This window comes from Rhagoletis zephyria, unplaced genomic scaffold, assembly GCF_001687245.7.
Source record: "Rhagoletis zephyria isolate East Lansing unplaced genomic scaffold, Rhagoletis_zephyria_1.1 Rzeph_scaffold_12087, whole genome shotgun sequence".
Classification (NCBI taxonomy): Eukaryota; Metazoa; Arthropoda; class Insecta; order Diptera; family Tephritidae; genus Rhagoletis; species Rhagoletis zephyria.
This window is the reverse complement of record NW_016169161.1, coordinates 1-17,910: the sequence shown is the minus strand read 5'-3', so window position 1 is coordinate 17,910 and position 17,910 is coordinate 1. Positions and strand designations below refer to the sequence as shown.

Sequence of the window (17,910 nt, the reverse complement as noted above, 5' to 3'; positions counted from 1 at the left end):
TTTGACGTGAACAGACCTTGGCGCTGGTTGGCGTGGTGTTCTGGAATTTGTAAGGTTAAAATAGTATTTGCTGTGTGTTAGCTTAAGTTTTATTTTAATTGTGTAAAAAGCCTACACTAATATTTACGGGGACTAAAACTTCTGCTTTAGAAATTACTCAATTTTCGCAGGATTATGACTTTTTTAAATAAATATATTTATTTAAAGTCACCAAACCAGGTTGGTGGAATGCTAGGAAACTTACTTTGTTTATTTTAAATAATTTCTTATATCAAAACTATATTTTAATGGCCTTATTCATAAACAAGTAATTTTCAGCAAAAAAAACCGACTTCAACTTTCATATAAAAAAAAAAAAATATATATATATATATGTCTCATGATCCACTGATCGGATCTTAACCAGATTAGTATGGGACCACCTCTGAGACACTACCTTTCCGATGAAAAAAATTTAACTTTATAGAGCTCTATTAACCTATTTTATTAATCGACGTCCAAAAAAGGAGGAGGTTATCAGTTCGTCGGAATATTTTTTTATTTCATTTTTTTTTTATATATGTTACCGCATAACTTTGGACCACGTTAACCGACTTCTATAATTCTTCTTTTTAAGGAAAAGTTGGTACCTCAAGGGTGGTCCCATACTATTTTGGTGTAGATCCGAACATTGGATATTGAAGAAATTAACGATCATCTTAAGTTTTTATGTGGGAATTAAAGTCGGTTTTGTTTTTTGCTTAAAAATTACTTGTTCGCGATGGCTGGTCACAAAAAGAAATGCGAGATGAAATAGACACGTTTTATTATAAGTGGGCGGTGCCATGCCCAGTTTCACAAAAGATTATAAAATTGTTAAGAATTTTAATTTTGAGAAATATGACAGTTTTGGCATTTTTCAAAAATATCGCTTTGTAGGTGAGCTTTGTTTTGAATCGACTTTACCTATTTTCGTTTTATCGTAGTTACCTTTTTCTTGGTTTTAGATAAAAATTTATTCTCAAATTAAATGTCATTTTCATCCCTGGTTTGTATGCACTCAGTGAGTTTTCGATAAATTAGAGATGTTGTAGTGACAAAAAGTCAATTTTTAAGTAAAAGAATAACTGGAAATGGCGGAATGACAGAGAATTATTAGAAGGAAAACACCGAAGCAAAAAGGCAAGGCGTAAAAGCTATATTAAAGAAATTATTAGATGCAAGAAAATGCAAACCATCAGAATACAAAATCTCATCATAATTCTTAGAGCCGTTTCCTAGAAGCCTATGAACATATCTTTATATTTTTTTTTTTTTGTCTAAAAACTTTAAGAATTGTAGAGTAGTTGTCCATGATGAACGCCCCCGTGTTAATCACACACGTAAACATGTACGTACGGCAGATTTCCTTAAAATAAATTCATAATAACACTTCTCGAGTCCTTACCTGTTCGATTTGTTTTTTACGCCGCGCCTTATCCATCGCATCCAGGTCCATTATTATAGAATCGATAAAGAATTTCTGTCGAAATGAGAAACTCAGCGCCAAATACATATCACAGACCTTTTCCAATCGAAATCGTATCACTTACCAATTCTCTGCAATTGTACTGGTCCTGCGCCTGATCCGTTGTCGCAATGGTCAGGCAATTTTGTTTGTCACGCATTGCCTGGCAATGGCAGCAGCTGCATTCTCTACCATCACTCTTCTTCGTTGCATTGGTTGTTGCCGATTGAGCTGACGAGACGTGTGTTTGCGATTGGCTCGGTTCCGTTACGATGTCGGTGTTCTCTCCATACATGCCATTGCATTCTTCTTCCTCGTCGATGGGCTGCGAACAGTCACGTGTCACTGAAGTTTCGCCTTGTGCGACCACTGGCATGTAAAAGCCATGCACCGGACAAATGTAAGGCTGATTGCAGATGCATTCTTCGGGAGAAACCTTTCTAGATGCCACGTCATTGGATTCTGATCTAGATGATTCTGTGCATTGTTTAGGTTCGGCTGTCAACGCCAGCGCTGCTATCTCCTCGATCAATTCGAGATCTCCAATACAGCTGCTAGGCAATCCCTTCAAGCTGCAAAAATCCTCAGCGGTTGCTTCCCGAATTTGCTGTTTCGTTGAGCACTTTGTGCCCACTTCTCGTGTCGGCGCAATCTGCATCTGCTGTGGCGTTTTGGTCGCACAAGCGGGGACATGCGGGCAAGGCGCGCAGGTCAGCAAGTTTGGGGTGATGATAAGATTGCATGGCAACTGCAGTGGTATGTTCACGGGTTGACCTAGAGGCTGCGGCTCGGACATTTCCGAAGGTGCGCATGATGCATTAGGACTGGTGGCTTTGCGACTCGGCGTGAATGTTATTTTGAAGCCGGAACTGAAAGGGCCATTATCCGCCACTGGCTCCTCTGAGCCAAGCGCACCGATACTATGCATTTTTGTCGGTGCCACATCGCACCCGTGTGCTCTGCCATTCTCGTCCGACTGATTGATTAATTGAACTACTTCGCGTAGTAATTGAAGTATAGCCACATTTCGTGGCGGGTTTTTATTCGACTTTGGCTTTTTCTCTTTCCCGGGCGAAGTGAATTCGCAGTCCATAAAGTCTCTCTTTGTGGTTATTTCTTTTTTATTCTGTCCATTCCCTTTGCCTGCTGACGGTGGCATGCAATCATCCCGATCAGATGACGCTGAACTAAGGGAATAGAACTCGTCATCACTTGTCGAATTTCTGCCGGGACTACCCGCAGGCGCCATGCCACTAGGCAGACGTATTGCATAGGACGGTCTAGCCGGGGGATGCGCCGATGATATGGAGATTTCGAATGGGCACCTACAGCTTAACTGGCCACCGGATTCAGATGTAGATCGTGGGTAGTAACTTTTGCAAAATGCTCCAGCTGAGGTGGCAGTGGAAGCCTGCGAATTTTGAGAGTCTTGTGGGCTGGATCTGCTATTGGCTGACGACTGCTCTGCTGGCTGGTGATGGAAGCATGTTACCAACTGTTCTAAAGGCTGTTCTGGGCGATGTTGTTGTTGTTGTTGCTGGTATAGCAGCGATTGCTGCTGCCTTGTTTGTGGTTGCGGCTTCCGCTGTTGATGTTGTTGCTGTTGCTGTTGCTGTTGCAGTGGATGGTGGGGATGCTGTTGTTGCTGTTGAAAAATACGCTGACATGAACATTGTACGGGAGGTAATGGCTGCACCGCTGCTGGTGGTGGCTGCTCGGTAATAGTCGGCCCATTGGTCTCCATAATTACACGATAATTGGATGGACAGTTGATGCAGGACATTGTACCGTATTGTGCATGGGGATGGGGTCCTATGCGGAGGTTAATGGTTTGGGCGCTATTTAGATGCGTGTAATCTCTGTGAGTATCAGTTTGGGAGCACTTTTCTGCAGTGCCTGTAAACAGATAAGGGATACAAAAAACAAATCGAGAAAAACCGCAAATTAGATAACAGAAAATATTTTGACAAAATCTACGAATTATTTCAATAATTTTGAATTTAATATTAAGTCCGTGCTTCCGTGTCAAAATGAAAATAACAAATACAAAGTACTTGTTGTGGTTGGAAGAATCAATCATACATATTTATGTACATGAGCATGGCAGGGTTAAAACAATTTCGAAAAAGTTTTTTTATTCATCTCATATCTCTCCAAAAAAAAAATATTTTAAAGATTTATAACAAAAAAGTCTACAGTAAAAGCCTAGTTATGCATACTAATATTTACTTGACTCGATTTGGATAGTTGCCACATAGTGAAGCAGTTCAATGAGCTTTGCGTGTAAAAACACAAACAGACGGCAACGTTAAATAAGTTAACGACGCAATGGATGCGATTAAAATTGTAGCCTGATAGATGGCAGTATTGCATATTGAACGAGTCACGGTCAATTACGGTCGTTAGAATTAAATACTAAATTTAATAAAATGCAACTAAAAAGCTTTTTCCATAATTTTGAATTTTTTCTCCATCTGACATCGAACCTGGGTCCTATTGAGTTGGTTTAATTCAGTATCAATACCTTAATAGCACTTGGCTACATATCTACATATATATGTATGTACGCCGGCCTCCAAATTTGCTTATTTTGTTTTTAATTGCAATATAAAAGAGCGAACCTTTTTTTCGCAGATTGTCATCGAAATCTCACCTGGTGAGCATTAATTTTGAAAGTTGTATCTATCACTTAATCGAGATTATGAATTAGCTCATTAAACCGGATTAATGCTGCCATCTGTCTAGGCTATAATCAATGCAAATTTAACTATGCCTTAAAGCATAGACAGACGGCAGCGTTGATTCAGATCAACTCGTTGATTCGATATTATTTCGGAAATTAACTGCATTTAATCCGAATTAAGTCCTACAGCTAATTATTAGCTGTAAAATAAACGAAGCAAACAAGTAAATAAAGCTCTGTGGCCGCACAATACAACTCAGTAGGGCTCAGGTTCGTTCTCGAGCTCGATAAATCTCTAAAAATTTGATTTTTATTTTTTAGTTCAATATTATTTATAATTATTATTCTCATATTTGATGCTGGTGTTTCCGACAGGATAGGAGTGTGATGTATTGTGGAACGATTTTTGGACATCCTTGTCAACTTTGGTTTGGATACAAACTGGTTTCGGTGTTATGCCATCTTCGGTGTAATTTTATGTTCTGAATAGTTTCAGTTTATTCGTCACGGGTGGTGTTACTAGATGAGATGATTTTGTGCATGTGTTTCGCCTCAGGGTTTAGAATGTCAAATTGAAATATTTTGTTTGCATTGCCACACACACTCTTACAGATTTTGACAGTTCACGACGCAAAAGTAAAATACATGTAACTTTTTGTTTTTGTACTTCTGTATGAGCCATTTAGTATAGTGGTTTGGTAATTACAACCAAATATCCAACTATGACATTTGGCTACTATAACCGTTGCTACACCAAGAATAATAACTAAATATTTTTATCAGTGTACATTTGAAAAAAATAATAACTGAGAGAACGAAAAAAATTAATAAAAGTTTTACTGGCCGTGGGCGCCAATTTGAAAGGATAAACTGCACCACTAATCCGGATTAACGTTGCCGCCTTTCTGGGATATAATAGCTACATACATGTACTGCTGTAATTGCATTGAAATATGAGGTTACTAGGTTCGAACCTCGGAAAGGCAGAGAACCAGGGACCGTAACAGTTACAACTTTTATTAGAAAAAATCGCTTTTTAAGAATTATTTTTTTGATTATTATTTAATTACCTCTTTTATTTTATAAATCGAATATAACAATTATTTTTGATTTTTTTCTAAATAATCTGCAAACAACAGTTATTTTTGATTTTTAAGTTATATGTCTTAGATAACAGTTATCGAAGACTTTTATTTTAAAAGTCATTAATAAAAATCAGTCACTGACCTTTATTTTTTAAATCATGCTTATAAAAGTCATTTGTATAAGTCGTAGTAAACTGTTGTTTCCCAATACCTTCTTAACTGCGAAAAATGTTAATGACTTTTATACGAATGATTTAAAAATAAAAAGTCGGTGACTGATTTTTATTGATGACTTTTATAACTAAAAGTCTTCAATAGCTGTTATCTAAGACATGTAGTATAAAAATCAAAAATAATTGTTTTGTTTTTGGTTTTATAATATAAAAATCAAAAAAAAGTTTTTTTTTTTTAATTTTGCATAAAAATTGCAATAGGTGAAAAAAGAAAGCGATTGGTACGTATCACTTAGTTGTAGAACATTTCCTTCATAGTGAATTTTTCCATGACAGTTTCCCTGCAGAGAGCGCATTCGAAAAACTCTTCCGAATTAAAATAACTGATTTGTAAATTCCAAACTTCTTTTTTCGATTAGTTTACTTAACGTCACGTTTACAATTAGATTTTAGTTCTTTGTTTTTAATTTTACAGTTACAGTTACTATATAAATGTTTTTTGTTTTTTTGCTTTTGTAGACAATTGCCCTTTAAAGACGACAGACAACAACTGTTACAGCTTATGTTGTACCCCCTCGGTCGTATTCGACAACATCCTCCAAATTGACTGGTTCACCTCGTATGCGCTCCGTCAATTTATTATCGGTGCTCCACATTTCCTCACCAGTCATTTCCAAATATTTTGCCTCGGCTCTTTCGCGGCAGGGGCAAAAATCGAAGTTAGACGTGTTAGTGCATTTAGCCCGCGAGTGGTAGTCAACAAATATAGAGCCATTCAAGCGACACTTGCACACCTTGATTTTTTCATGCTTGATTTGATCGATTTGGCTATCTGTGGCTCGCTTACGCCAAGGACATAAGCAGCACCCGCAGTTGTGAGGACAGAAAACATTTCCTTCGGCATCGATCAGTGGACTCGGATCGAAGCGACACGGCGAGCAGATGTGGATGTCTTTATGCTGAGGCAAGGCTTTGAAATATTTGGGTTTGACTGGCTCTATGGGCACTTCCGGGCGCATTGGCATTGAAGACGTTGGTTTGCTGCAAATGCCACAAGCTCCTAATTTTGGTGGTTCTTTTGGAGCACGATATTTGTTGCAAATTTTACAGAGGTCGGCTGTGACTTCGCCTCTGGAACTAACGGCTGGGGTCTTTCCTCTAGTGCAAATACCACAAGGACCCACTTCTGTTTCGATTGGCGGGGCGGCTCCTCTTGAACAAACTCCATGTGGAGATTTTTCTGCTTTTGCCATGCCCCTTGAACAAACCGCGCCAGGACCTTTGTCTCCGGGACTCTCAACAGGTGTGCCATCTTTTGGGACATCTAATTCAACTGATTGGTGAATTGGTGGAACAAGTACCACCAGCGAATTCTCTGTTTTTGTAGACTTTCCACTCGGTCCCTTTAACGGCGGCACCGCTGGTAATTCGCTTGTTTGTGGCGGTTGTGTTGGCTGTGGCGAACAAATACCACACGCAGGTTTCTTAGTCGATTCCGGCTGCGTATGTGAATGCTCCCCCCTGCGCCCACATAAAACACACACACCTTGGCTAGCTGCTTCCGATAACGAAGCACCCACAGATGGCACCGAAGACGTTGCTATTGTGGCCACGAACGGTCCTTGAGTAACGGGAGCTTGCTGTATCTCGATCGTTCGTTTCGACGCAGTGGAAGCGGTAGCTACTTCAGGTGTGCCTTCAGTCGTCAGGGGTGCCGATGCCGGTACTTCTATTTGCACTTTTGACGCAACCACATGAGCAGCCGGTACTTGCATGAGAGAGTCGTGGGGGACTTGTAAAGGCAATGGAAGGAAACCAGGCTGCATGGCTGCCATTTGCTGCAACAAATCCGCATGAAAATTAGATGCTGGTGCAGGTCCTTCCATGGGTATGCCTATTAGATAACAATAAGATTATTTGTTTGTGATTCATACGGTTTGGTCTATGTCGGCTTACTGCTCACTTCCGGGCGTGGCGCCACTATAGTGTCTGTGCGTATTGGTTCCATCGACGCAAACATTTTGGCCATCTGGTCGTTATCTTGCACTGCTATATGCTTCCTGATTTCATATGATTGCTGGGACTCCGAATAGGGAAAGTTGTGCTGACGTTGTCCTTGTCCTTTCCTTTGGCCCTGTCCATGTCCTTGCAGGTGTAATTTCAGAGGAATTGTAAATAAAATCGGATCAATACGAATATTTGGCGAGACGTTCGATTTGCCTTCCGCTACCTTGGCGGTAACCTCCAGCTGGACTGTGCGGGACTGGGGTTTCATGTTGCGCACATCACATTTACAACGCGAACCGCACCCCCTGCGCTCCCTGCGACCACTACCCTCGAACTCGACCAGGAGCATTTGGGCCGTATTGATCACTTGTTTTAACGCATCGCGAAACATTCGAGAATCTTTTACCGGCGGTGGAGCAGTTGGCCCACTCTTGGAATACACAACAACGCTTGGCTGATTTATTTCAACATCGCTAAAGCAATCATAGAACACGTCATACTCACTAGGAGTTTCCGTGAAGTTCGGCTCAACATAAAGTATCTGCGTCGAATTACCAGCATTTGGCAAGGCTGCCGTCTCCGCTCCTGGTCTGCTCGGCATTCTGGATGATCGCTTCGCATCTTTGTTCATGTGGGCGTAATTAATTTTGTTGTATTTGTCCATTATGCAAAAGTTTGACAAATATTTAATTTTTTTGCGATTTTTTCGCTCTTTTCACAGAAAATTTTGAAGTTCAGAAATTCAATCAACAACAAACGAGAATCAAAGGAAAATTCATTTCAATTAGTTTTCAGTTTGAAAATTTTATGATAACTGAACGAAAGTTTCTGACAACTGAATTTATTTTATGAAATTGAAACAAAATTGACGATGCAGGAAGTGAAAAAAGTAGAGTGCTACACATTTTTTGAAAACGAAATCCGAGTATTTGCGTCATTTGACGAATCATTCATTTATTACGGCTTTTCACCACAATTGACTTTTTTAATTTTTGTTTTTACACTCTGATAAAAACATACCAGCTATTCCTGTCCTAAAACGCAAATGCTTCCAAATAAATTGATATATCTACGAATTTATACAGCTCCCAGATATGTATTAGTCCTGCAGTTAAGCATTTCGTATTCAAATCCCATTTCCTTCGATACCCGTTGAAGTTTACACTGAATTTGTCAAGAGGATTTCGTAATTACTTATCGCCTCTGTTCGCATTTCCCTTTCCACCGGATAGTAGACAGTGCAATAGAATTCCGATTCCATTCTCTTGGTATGGAAATCCATGAGTTGTTCATTAATTTGATCTTCGATTTGTTGCATCATCTAGGGAATCGCAAAAAATGAGTCATTAATGAATGCAACCCAAGGAATTGTGTTTGGCAATGTGTGGTGAGTGTGTGTACGAAATGTGGTGGTTGGTGAGCACACCGCAGCGGAAAATACGCACCGGCACCTTCAGCGGCTTGAAGAGTTCCTCGAGCACATGCAGGCACGACATTGCATTCACGAAGTGTTCGTAATTTTCCGTCGATACTTGTTCGTTGTAGTCCGAGTCGAAAATCGAGTAGGTTTGCAGTATTTCGAGGCCATCACGAAACTCTTTGTCGGCTTCCCAACGTTTTAATAGATTCTTGTTAAACTCGATCAGCTCCAGGGAATTTTTCGGCAGTGACGTCTTAAGCGTACTGAGAAAAACACGAATCTGCAAGGGAACAACATCGAGCAAACGCTCGGGATTCATATCGTCGTTCACCTGAACACCGATCTCTTTGTGTTCATTGCAGGTACCTTCCGTCTCAGTTCCCTTGTCGATTTTTTCGAACTCAGTTTCGGTGAAGGCATCCACCTTTAGTTGCAGCTCGATGCCATCTTCTTGCAGCGAGTGGAAGCTATCGAAGCGATGAAGTATTTCCGATTGGCTTATCTCGACGTCGCTCACATCGTGGAAATGCTGCGGCCGATGAGCATTGAAGCACGACACAATGCGACGTACGCGTGTGTGTAAAACACGGCGTTTCAAACGGCGCTTTCGGTTCCTTTGGGAGGTGGATATCGAGAGCCGTTTTATGGTTTCAGCAGCCTTAGAGGACTCGCGTTGACTTGCTGAAAGCATTCGCAACTCCGAAGGCACCTCGCAAATCGGTTTCAGACAAGTGGACTTTTCTTTGGGGGTCATAAAAAGGGGCTTGAGACACACGTCTATGACAAACTGTGGCATGAGTGCCATCGCGACTGTTAGATCTTGCGTGGGTAAGGGATCATCGCCATTTCCCTCTGGCTCTTGGGAAACTTCTAGTTCGGGAGCTTCAAAAAGCTCCGTAACCTTCTGTTCTTCCACAACCAACTCATTGTCATTGTTAGATTTTTCGGTTTCGGGGGGATTCACCTCATTGATTTCTATGTTAACGCTTACCTCATCGTCCAGCGAATCGCCATGCAGTAGGCTGTCTGCCAGCCTCTTCACATCGCGAGCCACGCTCGAGAATTGCTGGTGGGAAGGTAAGTTTGTCTCGCATTCCTACAAAAAGAGAGATGTTCAAAAAAATATTTAAATTTAAGGAGTGTATTTATAGTACTTTACCTTGAAATTACGCAACGCATTCCCTAAGCCAGTGCTGGCTGACTTTAGATCTTTGACGTCTTCGCGCTTGAAACGTTTCGACGGGCTTCCACTCAGCTCTTGTGCCAAGCTATAGCCTTCCGATCGTTCCAGCCGTTTCTCCAGCTTCTGCACCATCTCCTCCTTGCTCTTCACCTCGTCTTGCAGCACGCGTATCTTGTCTTCGCACTCCTTCTCGGTATTCTGTAGTTTGACAATCTGTTGCTCTAGTGTGGCCACTTCTTCTTTTAGCTCGCTGTTAGTCACTTCAATATGTAAGAACTCCTTCTTCAGTTCGAACAGCTGTCCCTGCAAAGCTTCCACTTCGGTCAAGTTTCTTGACTCAGTTTCCTGTTGCAATTTTCGCATGAAGCTGAGTTCATCGTTCAGGGTCTTGTTGCGTTTCTTCTCCTGTTCCAGCTGGTCGATTGTCGGCTTTTGTTGCTCTTTCAACGCATCCAATTGCTCCCTGACACGTTCGTATTCCGCGCTTATGGATTCATGATCATCCGTTAAGTCTCGATGTTCCTTGGACACGCGCACAAGACAGTTCTTCAAGTCGCGCTCTGCTTCTTCCAATTGACAGATCTTCTCGTTGGCTGCGCGCGCATCATCCCGCAAACAGTCCTGAAGCTTCTGTATTTTCGACTTCAGGCAGCACTCCTTGGCACGGTACGCCTCCTCACGATCCTTGTACTGACGCTCTAGTTCTACCCAATGGCAGTCAGCCGACTCCATGGCCTCGTAATGACGGGAATTCAAGTCCTTAATTTGATTTCGTAAACATTTCACTTCTTCCTTCAGGTACTGGCACACACAGTTCGACACTTCAGGGCTCTCATTGCGATAAAACTGATCTTCGCAGTTAAAGTTTGGCATTGGAGTAGCGCGAACAAATTGATTACCCGAAAACGCGGGTAATACATCATTCAGCTGTTCAGAGACTATTGGCATCACGTTGCCCATTTCAGTAGCTGGGTTCTTCGCAAGTGACTGAGTTTCGTTTGTTTTCCTAGGCGTTCCTGGCCGTGATGTGCAGTCGCTGCTGGTGGTGTTCGCCCACTGCGTGAACGTGATCGTAGTGTAGTACGTCAATAACAATGGCAACAAACTATGAAGTATCTCTAGATTCTCTTTGGCTATCTGCTTGTCTTCCTCGAGGTGACGAATTTGCGTTTCGGTTACGGCTAGGTCGTCACGTAAAATCAAACACTCAGAACGGCAGTCTTTGTACTTGGCACTCAATGCTTCTCTGGACATTTCCAGCTCAACGTTTCGTTGACTGAGAATTTCCAGCTCGACTTCCAACCGCTGTAGGCGTAAACGTGTGTCGTTCTCAGCCTCCTCGAACTCACACTTTTCCTCTTCGAGCGTTAAATTCTCACTTTCCAAAAACTCGACACGGTCGCGTAGCTCCTTCAGTTCTTTCTCCAACAAAATCTCGCGTTGTAGACGATCGGCCAATCGCTTGGTCTGCAAGTCGCCGGAACTCTCGTATATGAGTACCTTGTTCTCTAGTAGCGCCACACGGTCTTTGTAATACTGCAGCCGCTTTTGGTCGCTTAAATTCGGCGATAGTTGGGCAGGTACTTTGGTCGCGCCGACCTTGTGTGTGGGATCGGTGCGCTGGAGTTTTTGTAGTTCGTTGCAAAAATCGCGCGCTGCGTATGCAATACTTTCTTCCTCGAAGTCGGTCTGAGTGCAGGCGTTGTTCTCACTGACGTCGCTCAAGAAATCCGACTCAACGAATACGCCGCTCTCACTGAGGCTGTTGCTCTGCCAGGCCTGGCGGGACTTGCGTGGCGAATCGGTTGGTGTATTCGTCGGAACCAACTGATTGTTACCACTGCTGTGATTGTAGGCGGCCTGATGCTGCGGCGAACTGTTATAGGGCGAAACGGTTGCAACAATACGGGCTGCGTTGGGGAGCGGTGTGGCAGGTACGGCAGGTTTTGTGACTGATTTCAAGCTTGGATTGCTGCTGCTGCTTCTGCTGCTTGTATTGTTGCTTGCTTCGTACGCGGAGCGAGCGCTTGAAGGCGACGATGCTGAACTATAGTCCGATATACGCGATTTTACCTTCAATTTTCGAGTGTTTTGTTTGGGGAAAAATTAAAGCAAATGAGATTTGTTTATTCGCTATAAATACACGTAATTTAAATGTGAGAGAAAGGGTACTTTTTATTTTATTTTGCTAAACGAGAAATGATTGAAATAAAAATGTATGCGTTGCTTTTTGAAGAAATTTTCGAAAGCAATTACGTATGTGGAAAAAAGTCAGATGTAAACACGCAAATGTCGAACAGAGTTGCCGTGTCAAGCAAAATGTTGGCGCTCAAGTGGATGTAGTAAATATGCAGAGAGATCAGTGCAATAATCTTCGCTTACCAAATCCAAGCTGCTGGCCTCATCACTCGAACACGAGTTGGTATTCAGCGAATTGGATTCGCTGCGTTGCGCCATCAAATCCAAATGTTGCACCAATCGAATGAGCTGCTGCAGACAGTCCCTGTCCTCGCTATCGAGAATGGACTTTTGCAACATTTGTGAAATCCGGCGACGTAACTCTTCATTGGCAGGATCAATCAGCTGGTTGTCAAAGAGAAATATCGATTATTTTTTCCGTTATCTTACTGAAACTTTGAAACACTCACATTGATTTCATTTTCCGCATGCTGCTGATTATTTGGCGATGTGATGCGGGAATCACCGCTTGCGGCACCATTTCCACATTTTCCAAATATCAGCTGCATAGGATCTTCCTGATTCGCCCAAACGTTCTTTACTGTCGGGGCGGTGGCAGTTTGTGATGTGGTCGAAGCTGTTGTATGGCTCTGCACAGACCACTGAAAGAGAATTTGCAATTGTTAGAGCAAAGCGATAAATACATGCATAAATAAGTATGTTTTTCTATGAATGAAAAAATGCATTTTTAAATTTTTAGATATTTCGGGTGAATTATTTCTATAAATACCCTGCAGAAAAAAATTATCAACTGATTAAAATAACCAACTTCTAGTTAGCTTTTCTGCGGGATTTCGATAAATACCTAACTTTTAATTAGCTATGACAAAACTAACTTTAAGTTAAGTTAAGTTAATACAATTTTTTCTGCATTTCGCAGATTCTTTTTCGTGTTCAGGGCAAATAAAATAAAGGTCGAAATTTTGTATTATCATTTTGATGTTTGGTCTGATCGAATTTAAATGCGAGACCAACTACAAAAGAATATCGACAGGTCGGTGGTTTTCGACGGGGAGCGATGCTAGCAAAACGATGCAACTCAGGCGACAACTCCAACGATAGCGAAGGTATTTATCTGCTTCACAGCACAAACAAATTGTAATCCACAAAAACAAAAGTTTTAAGTGAAAAAAACAAAATGTTGCTGCTAAAATTGTAAGCGCGTCTAACTAAAAAGCAATCAATATGACTGAGCATGCATGAGCGCCTGTGTGTATGAGTGTGTGTGTGTGTGTGTGTGTGTGTGTGTGTTGGCATGTGAGCGCCAGCAACAAGCAATTACAACTTGCAGTAGCATTCAGCGAACATCCAGCCTACGCCAACCAACTGCCACCCCACCGCTGAAAATGGGCAATCATTAGCGCCGCTGCTTATTTAGCAACAAAATAGTAATTGTTGCATTGCCACGCTATTCCTTCGCATTGCTGGCGTGCTGCCGCCACCAACAACACCTTGGATGCCACAACTGCATACTCAAAGCACGCTGCGTGTTAACGCTTCACCATTCGCTGATCCTTCTACGCCAATTCACTGATTTTGGTGTTGATTTGCGCAATTAAAATGCGCTCAGGTGTGCTGTAAATCTAAATACACACGCCTCTGTTGTTATTGTTTTAATTTGTTTGGTCTGACTCTTTTTTTTTTTTTGTTAATTCATAAATATTGCATTTGATTGAACTTCTGCTGGTTCGCATGCGCGGCAAGGTTGGCCGGCTGGTTGGTTGGTTGGTCGGTTGGTCGGTCGGCTGGTAGTTTAATGGATTTTCAACTCGAATGATTTTTAAGGTTTGTAAATATGTATGTATAATCACCTACAGTGCTCTTTTATTAGACTTGGAAAATTGCGGTTAATAGTGTTTTGAAAAAAGTAGAAAAATGCACAGTAGCTCAGAAAAAATAGGGGCAGTGTACTTCATAAAAATTTCGCAATAACTCAAATGAATATCGAGATAATCACCAATAGACATGAGAGCGATAGAAAGCTGATAATTAAAATTTCTGAGGCGAATGTCGACTTTTTAACTTCGTTTGCGATACTTGAATACTTATTAAAAATTTATTGCAATAATTTATTTAATTTAAAAAAATTGATATGAAGAACTAACTTATGTACCGTTTTACATTTTTTCAGAACAAAATTTGTCTTTAAAGGGCAGATAAATTTTGAAACCAACATGAGAAACTGGCCCTAATTATATTAAAAGCCAATTTGTAGGGAGGTGGGTAAACAAAAGAAAGGGAGAAAATGCAACACAAATGACGTTAATTACAAACTTTATTAAACAAATGTAACCAATATGAATAGTTAGTTGGTTCCTTTGATACTCCTATCTACATATATGTACATATGTATCAGTAAAAATATAGTATTTATGAAACTCTTCCAAGTTTTGTAGTTTTTTGGGCGCCAGAAAATCCGTTATGCAAACTATTTCAAATTTTCAGCGCACATATGTATGTATGTACATTGTACATACATAAACTTTTGTCTAACTAATTAAGCTTTCATTAGCATTTAGCTACCGTTTTTATACAGAAACACACTCACTAATTGACTTATTTATCCAATCATTCATCGTGGCCATTCACAGAAGAAACAACTCATTTACATAGTTTAGCACTACAACTTGACGCATGCGCTGCTCTGTGGTAGCAGGTATATAAACCCAGTCAACATTTTTAAATAAAAGTGAATCGAACTCGAGTCTTATTTACACGCTTTTGTCTATTGAGAATCATACACGGCGCATTTTCAGAATTATAAAACGAGTTGCAGCAGTGCTAAGAAAGCGGCTCTTACATACACATGTATATAATGTAATATCTCGCCAAGAAGTGTCTTCAAACACTCTTATAGATATACGAGTTCCAAACGACTCGACAATCGTGCAAATGCTAGTTGGGAATATAAATATGTAAATATTTTTGTGCCTGTGTGCTTGGAAAATATAACTGTTTTGAAAGCGCGCGTTCTAATTGCATAAAAGAAGAGAAGTCACGCGACGCAAAGCAAACGCCCTTCACACTTCATTAATTTACATAAAGAATAAACAAAAATTATAAAATTTTAATATAATAATAAAGGAGCGTTATGTTCATACATATATAAATGCCTACGAGCGAAGCGCGAAAATTAACCAAGTTCTATTTTTATGCTGCGCAAACAGGTCAATAAACGCCTCAAAATCGTTATGAATTATAATTAGCGTAGAAGGAATAGTAGAACTTTGAAAAGGAAACCACCTATTCTACTTTAGCATAAAAATTGCAATTTCTAGAATAAAAATTTTTCAAACATTTAAGTCGAAGAGGAAATATTTTTTTACTAAATGTAAGGAACAAAATGAGAAAGTTTAAAATCATTAACTAATGTTAGCTTGCAATATGTATGTATGTATGTAAGTATGAACATACTTGAATACATATATTCAGACAATTTTAATTTAAGCTAGTAAATGCGTTGCCAACGCCGTACTGCTAAAAAGTAGTTAATAGTTATTAAAATTAAATATTTATCAAAATTGTATGTATTTATTTTTTACGATTTTATAGCAATTCTACGAAAAAGATGTGTGGCGGCATGGTTAGATAAATAAAAAAAAACGGTTATCATTATTTAAGATATTCTTCCTATTCAGAGAGTGGTTGGAAAAATTATCAATTCGTAGTTCGATAAATAACTAACTTTTAATTAGCTATGACAAAACTAACTTTAAGTTAGTTGTAACGTCGTGCAAGAGTCATGCAGACGTTATCGGGAGTTTGTTTTCTTTGCAAGTATCTCTTTAAATATCCTCACAAAAATTAATTTCGATACACTTTTTTCTGAACTTCGCAGATTATTTTTCGTATTCAGGTCAACAAAAAGGAAAATCGAAATTTTACTTTGTCATTTTGAAGTTATGTCTGACGGTGTTCGAATATGGGACCACCTAGAGCAGTATATGCAAAGAATTATGAAATGTTATAAAATAAAGTAAATAAATAAATACATAAAAAGTAAAAAAAAAAAAAATATATCTTGTTTTTTTTTTTGATATTTTATGCCCAAAAGTAGTTAGCTATAAGTTAGTTGACATCTAATGCAGAGGAAACCAGTTCTCACTACTTTATGGCCATCGCCCTTCAAAAGTAGTTAGTTACGGCCAAAGGAAATAGTTAGTGAATAGTTACCACTAGTCGAAAGCTAGTTAGTTAATAGTTAGCTACAAACTAGTTCCATTTCCTGCAGGGTGTGTACATACATTTGTATTTACTTCATAGATGTATGCATTTTTGCTAGCCGTAAGCTTTACTTAACTTCTTACATACAACGAGGTATTAATTGCTAAGAAACTAGTTTGAACTTAAGTTTCTACACACAAAAATATATCAGAAGTTAAACGTAAACATTTATATGTCGTTTAACTTTCTAAACGAAATTACTACTAATTTACTAAGCTACTACAAACAGCTAAAAAAAAATTATTTTAAAAATGAAAGTCATTTGACAATCGCTAATGTGCTGAAAGCGTAATTAAAAATTTATTTCTTTAAATAATTCTTTATGTAATTAGGCATTAATTAAAAAATTGTATTTATTAAATCTCATTAATATCAAAAAATTGCAAATGGCATGGAATAATAAATTCATATCATCCATCGTTTTATGTAAGAACGTAATAAGCAAAAAAAAGAATGTTGGGTATTATGCAAGCATTTCTCATTCATACGATATCTATTAATTATGGTTCAAAAGTACAGAATTTGAATTTCTTGAAATTTTACTCTTTTTTTTTTNTTTTTTTTTTTTTTTTTTTTTAATATTTTTATTGAGCTTTGTACCACGATTATTTTAATCGAAATGAAAAACAACCATCACTTTTTGATTAAAAAATGACCTCATTTTCAATATCGTCGGATCTACCCATGACGAAGTGCACTTTCCTCAAAGGTGTATTCATTTAGTATTTACATTATCTTATCACTCTAATCGTGATTTCATTTCTTCCACAAAATGTTGCCCTTCCACCCACCCTCTAAAAAGGCATATTTTTGCCTTCTTGTCCCTGTCTAGCTCACGCATTTCATTATATTGTCGTTTTTGACAGCCATCTCATTTTCAGGGCAACCATCTTCACTGACAAAGCTTCAAAGGGTAGAGAATGTGCCTTTTTTCCTTATAAGAGTGTGACATTTTAAGAAACGAATACAAAATTTTCTCACCACTTGCCTTTATTTTAGAATCGAACTCGAAAAGACAAAAGGGCAATCAAAAGGCCACATTTTTTGTTAGAAACGAAATCGCCATAACTGAATACTATTTTTCAAATAGGTGACAACCCGCTACAAAAATATGTTCGGCGGTAAAATTTCCTAAATCTCAAAGTTTTCAAACAGGTGGCAACCTTCCAAAAAAAAAAATGTTCGACCTTCTTAAACCTCTTTCATGTCAAATCCCTGTTGCAATATTTACTTACTTTATCTTATCAATTTACTTAAAATGCAATTTTCTAACAGGTGGCATCTCTCTAATTATTATTCTTTTGCTATATTTTAAGTTACATCTTTAGTAATGCATCGGTGAAAACTGTATTCAATTCCAGACAGACAAAAATTCTAAAATTTGTTGTTGCTCTAATAAATACTCCAAATA

General features: G+C 39.3%; 3 protein-coding genes across 3 annotated transcripts; all 3 read right to left on the bottom strand.

Annotated features, from left to right (window-relative positions):
* Window positions 1–6: 6 nt before the first annotated feature.
* On the bottom strand, window positions 7–3,278 carry LOC108377442 (uncharacterized; the record flags this gene model as incomplete). Its single annotated transcript, XM_017633708.1, has 3 exons — window positions 1,572–3,278; window positions 1,427–1,501; window positions 7–40 (listed from the first exon to the last, which is right to left on the bottom strand). Coding segments are annotated over exons 1-3 (1,807 nt in total), but the record flags the coding sequence as incomplete, so codon positions are not given.
* A 17-nt stretch (window positions 3,279–3,295) lies between these two features.
* On the bottom strand, window positions 3,296–12,895 carry LOC108377440 (MAR-binding filament-like protein 1). Its single transcript, XM_017633706.1, has 5 exons — window positions 12,686–12,895; window positions 12,420–12,620; window positions 10,014–12,110; window positions 9,846–9,950; window positions 3,296–3,382 (listed from the first exon to the last, which is right to left on the bottom strand). The coding sequence occupies exons 1-5, from the start codon at window positions 12,782–12,784 to the stop codon at window positions 3,329–3,331; spliced, it is 2,556 nt and encodes an 851-aa protein (XP_017489195.1). The 5' UTR covers window positions 12,785–12,895; the 3' UTR covers window positions 3,296–3,328.
* Window positions 5,696–8,598, bottom strand: LOC108377441 (uncharacterized). The gene is made up of 2 exons (XM_017633707.1): window positions 7,384–8,598; window positions 5,696–7,321 (listed from the first exon to the last, which is right to left on the bottom strand). Exons 1-2 carry the CDS (start codon window positions 8,096–8,098, stop codon window positions 5,988–5,990), a joined length of 2,049 nt encoding a protein of 682 aa, XP_017489196.1. The 5' UTR covers window positions 8,099–8,598; the 3' UTR covers window positions 5,696–5,987.
* Window positions 12,896–17,910: the final 5,015 nt, after the last annotated feature.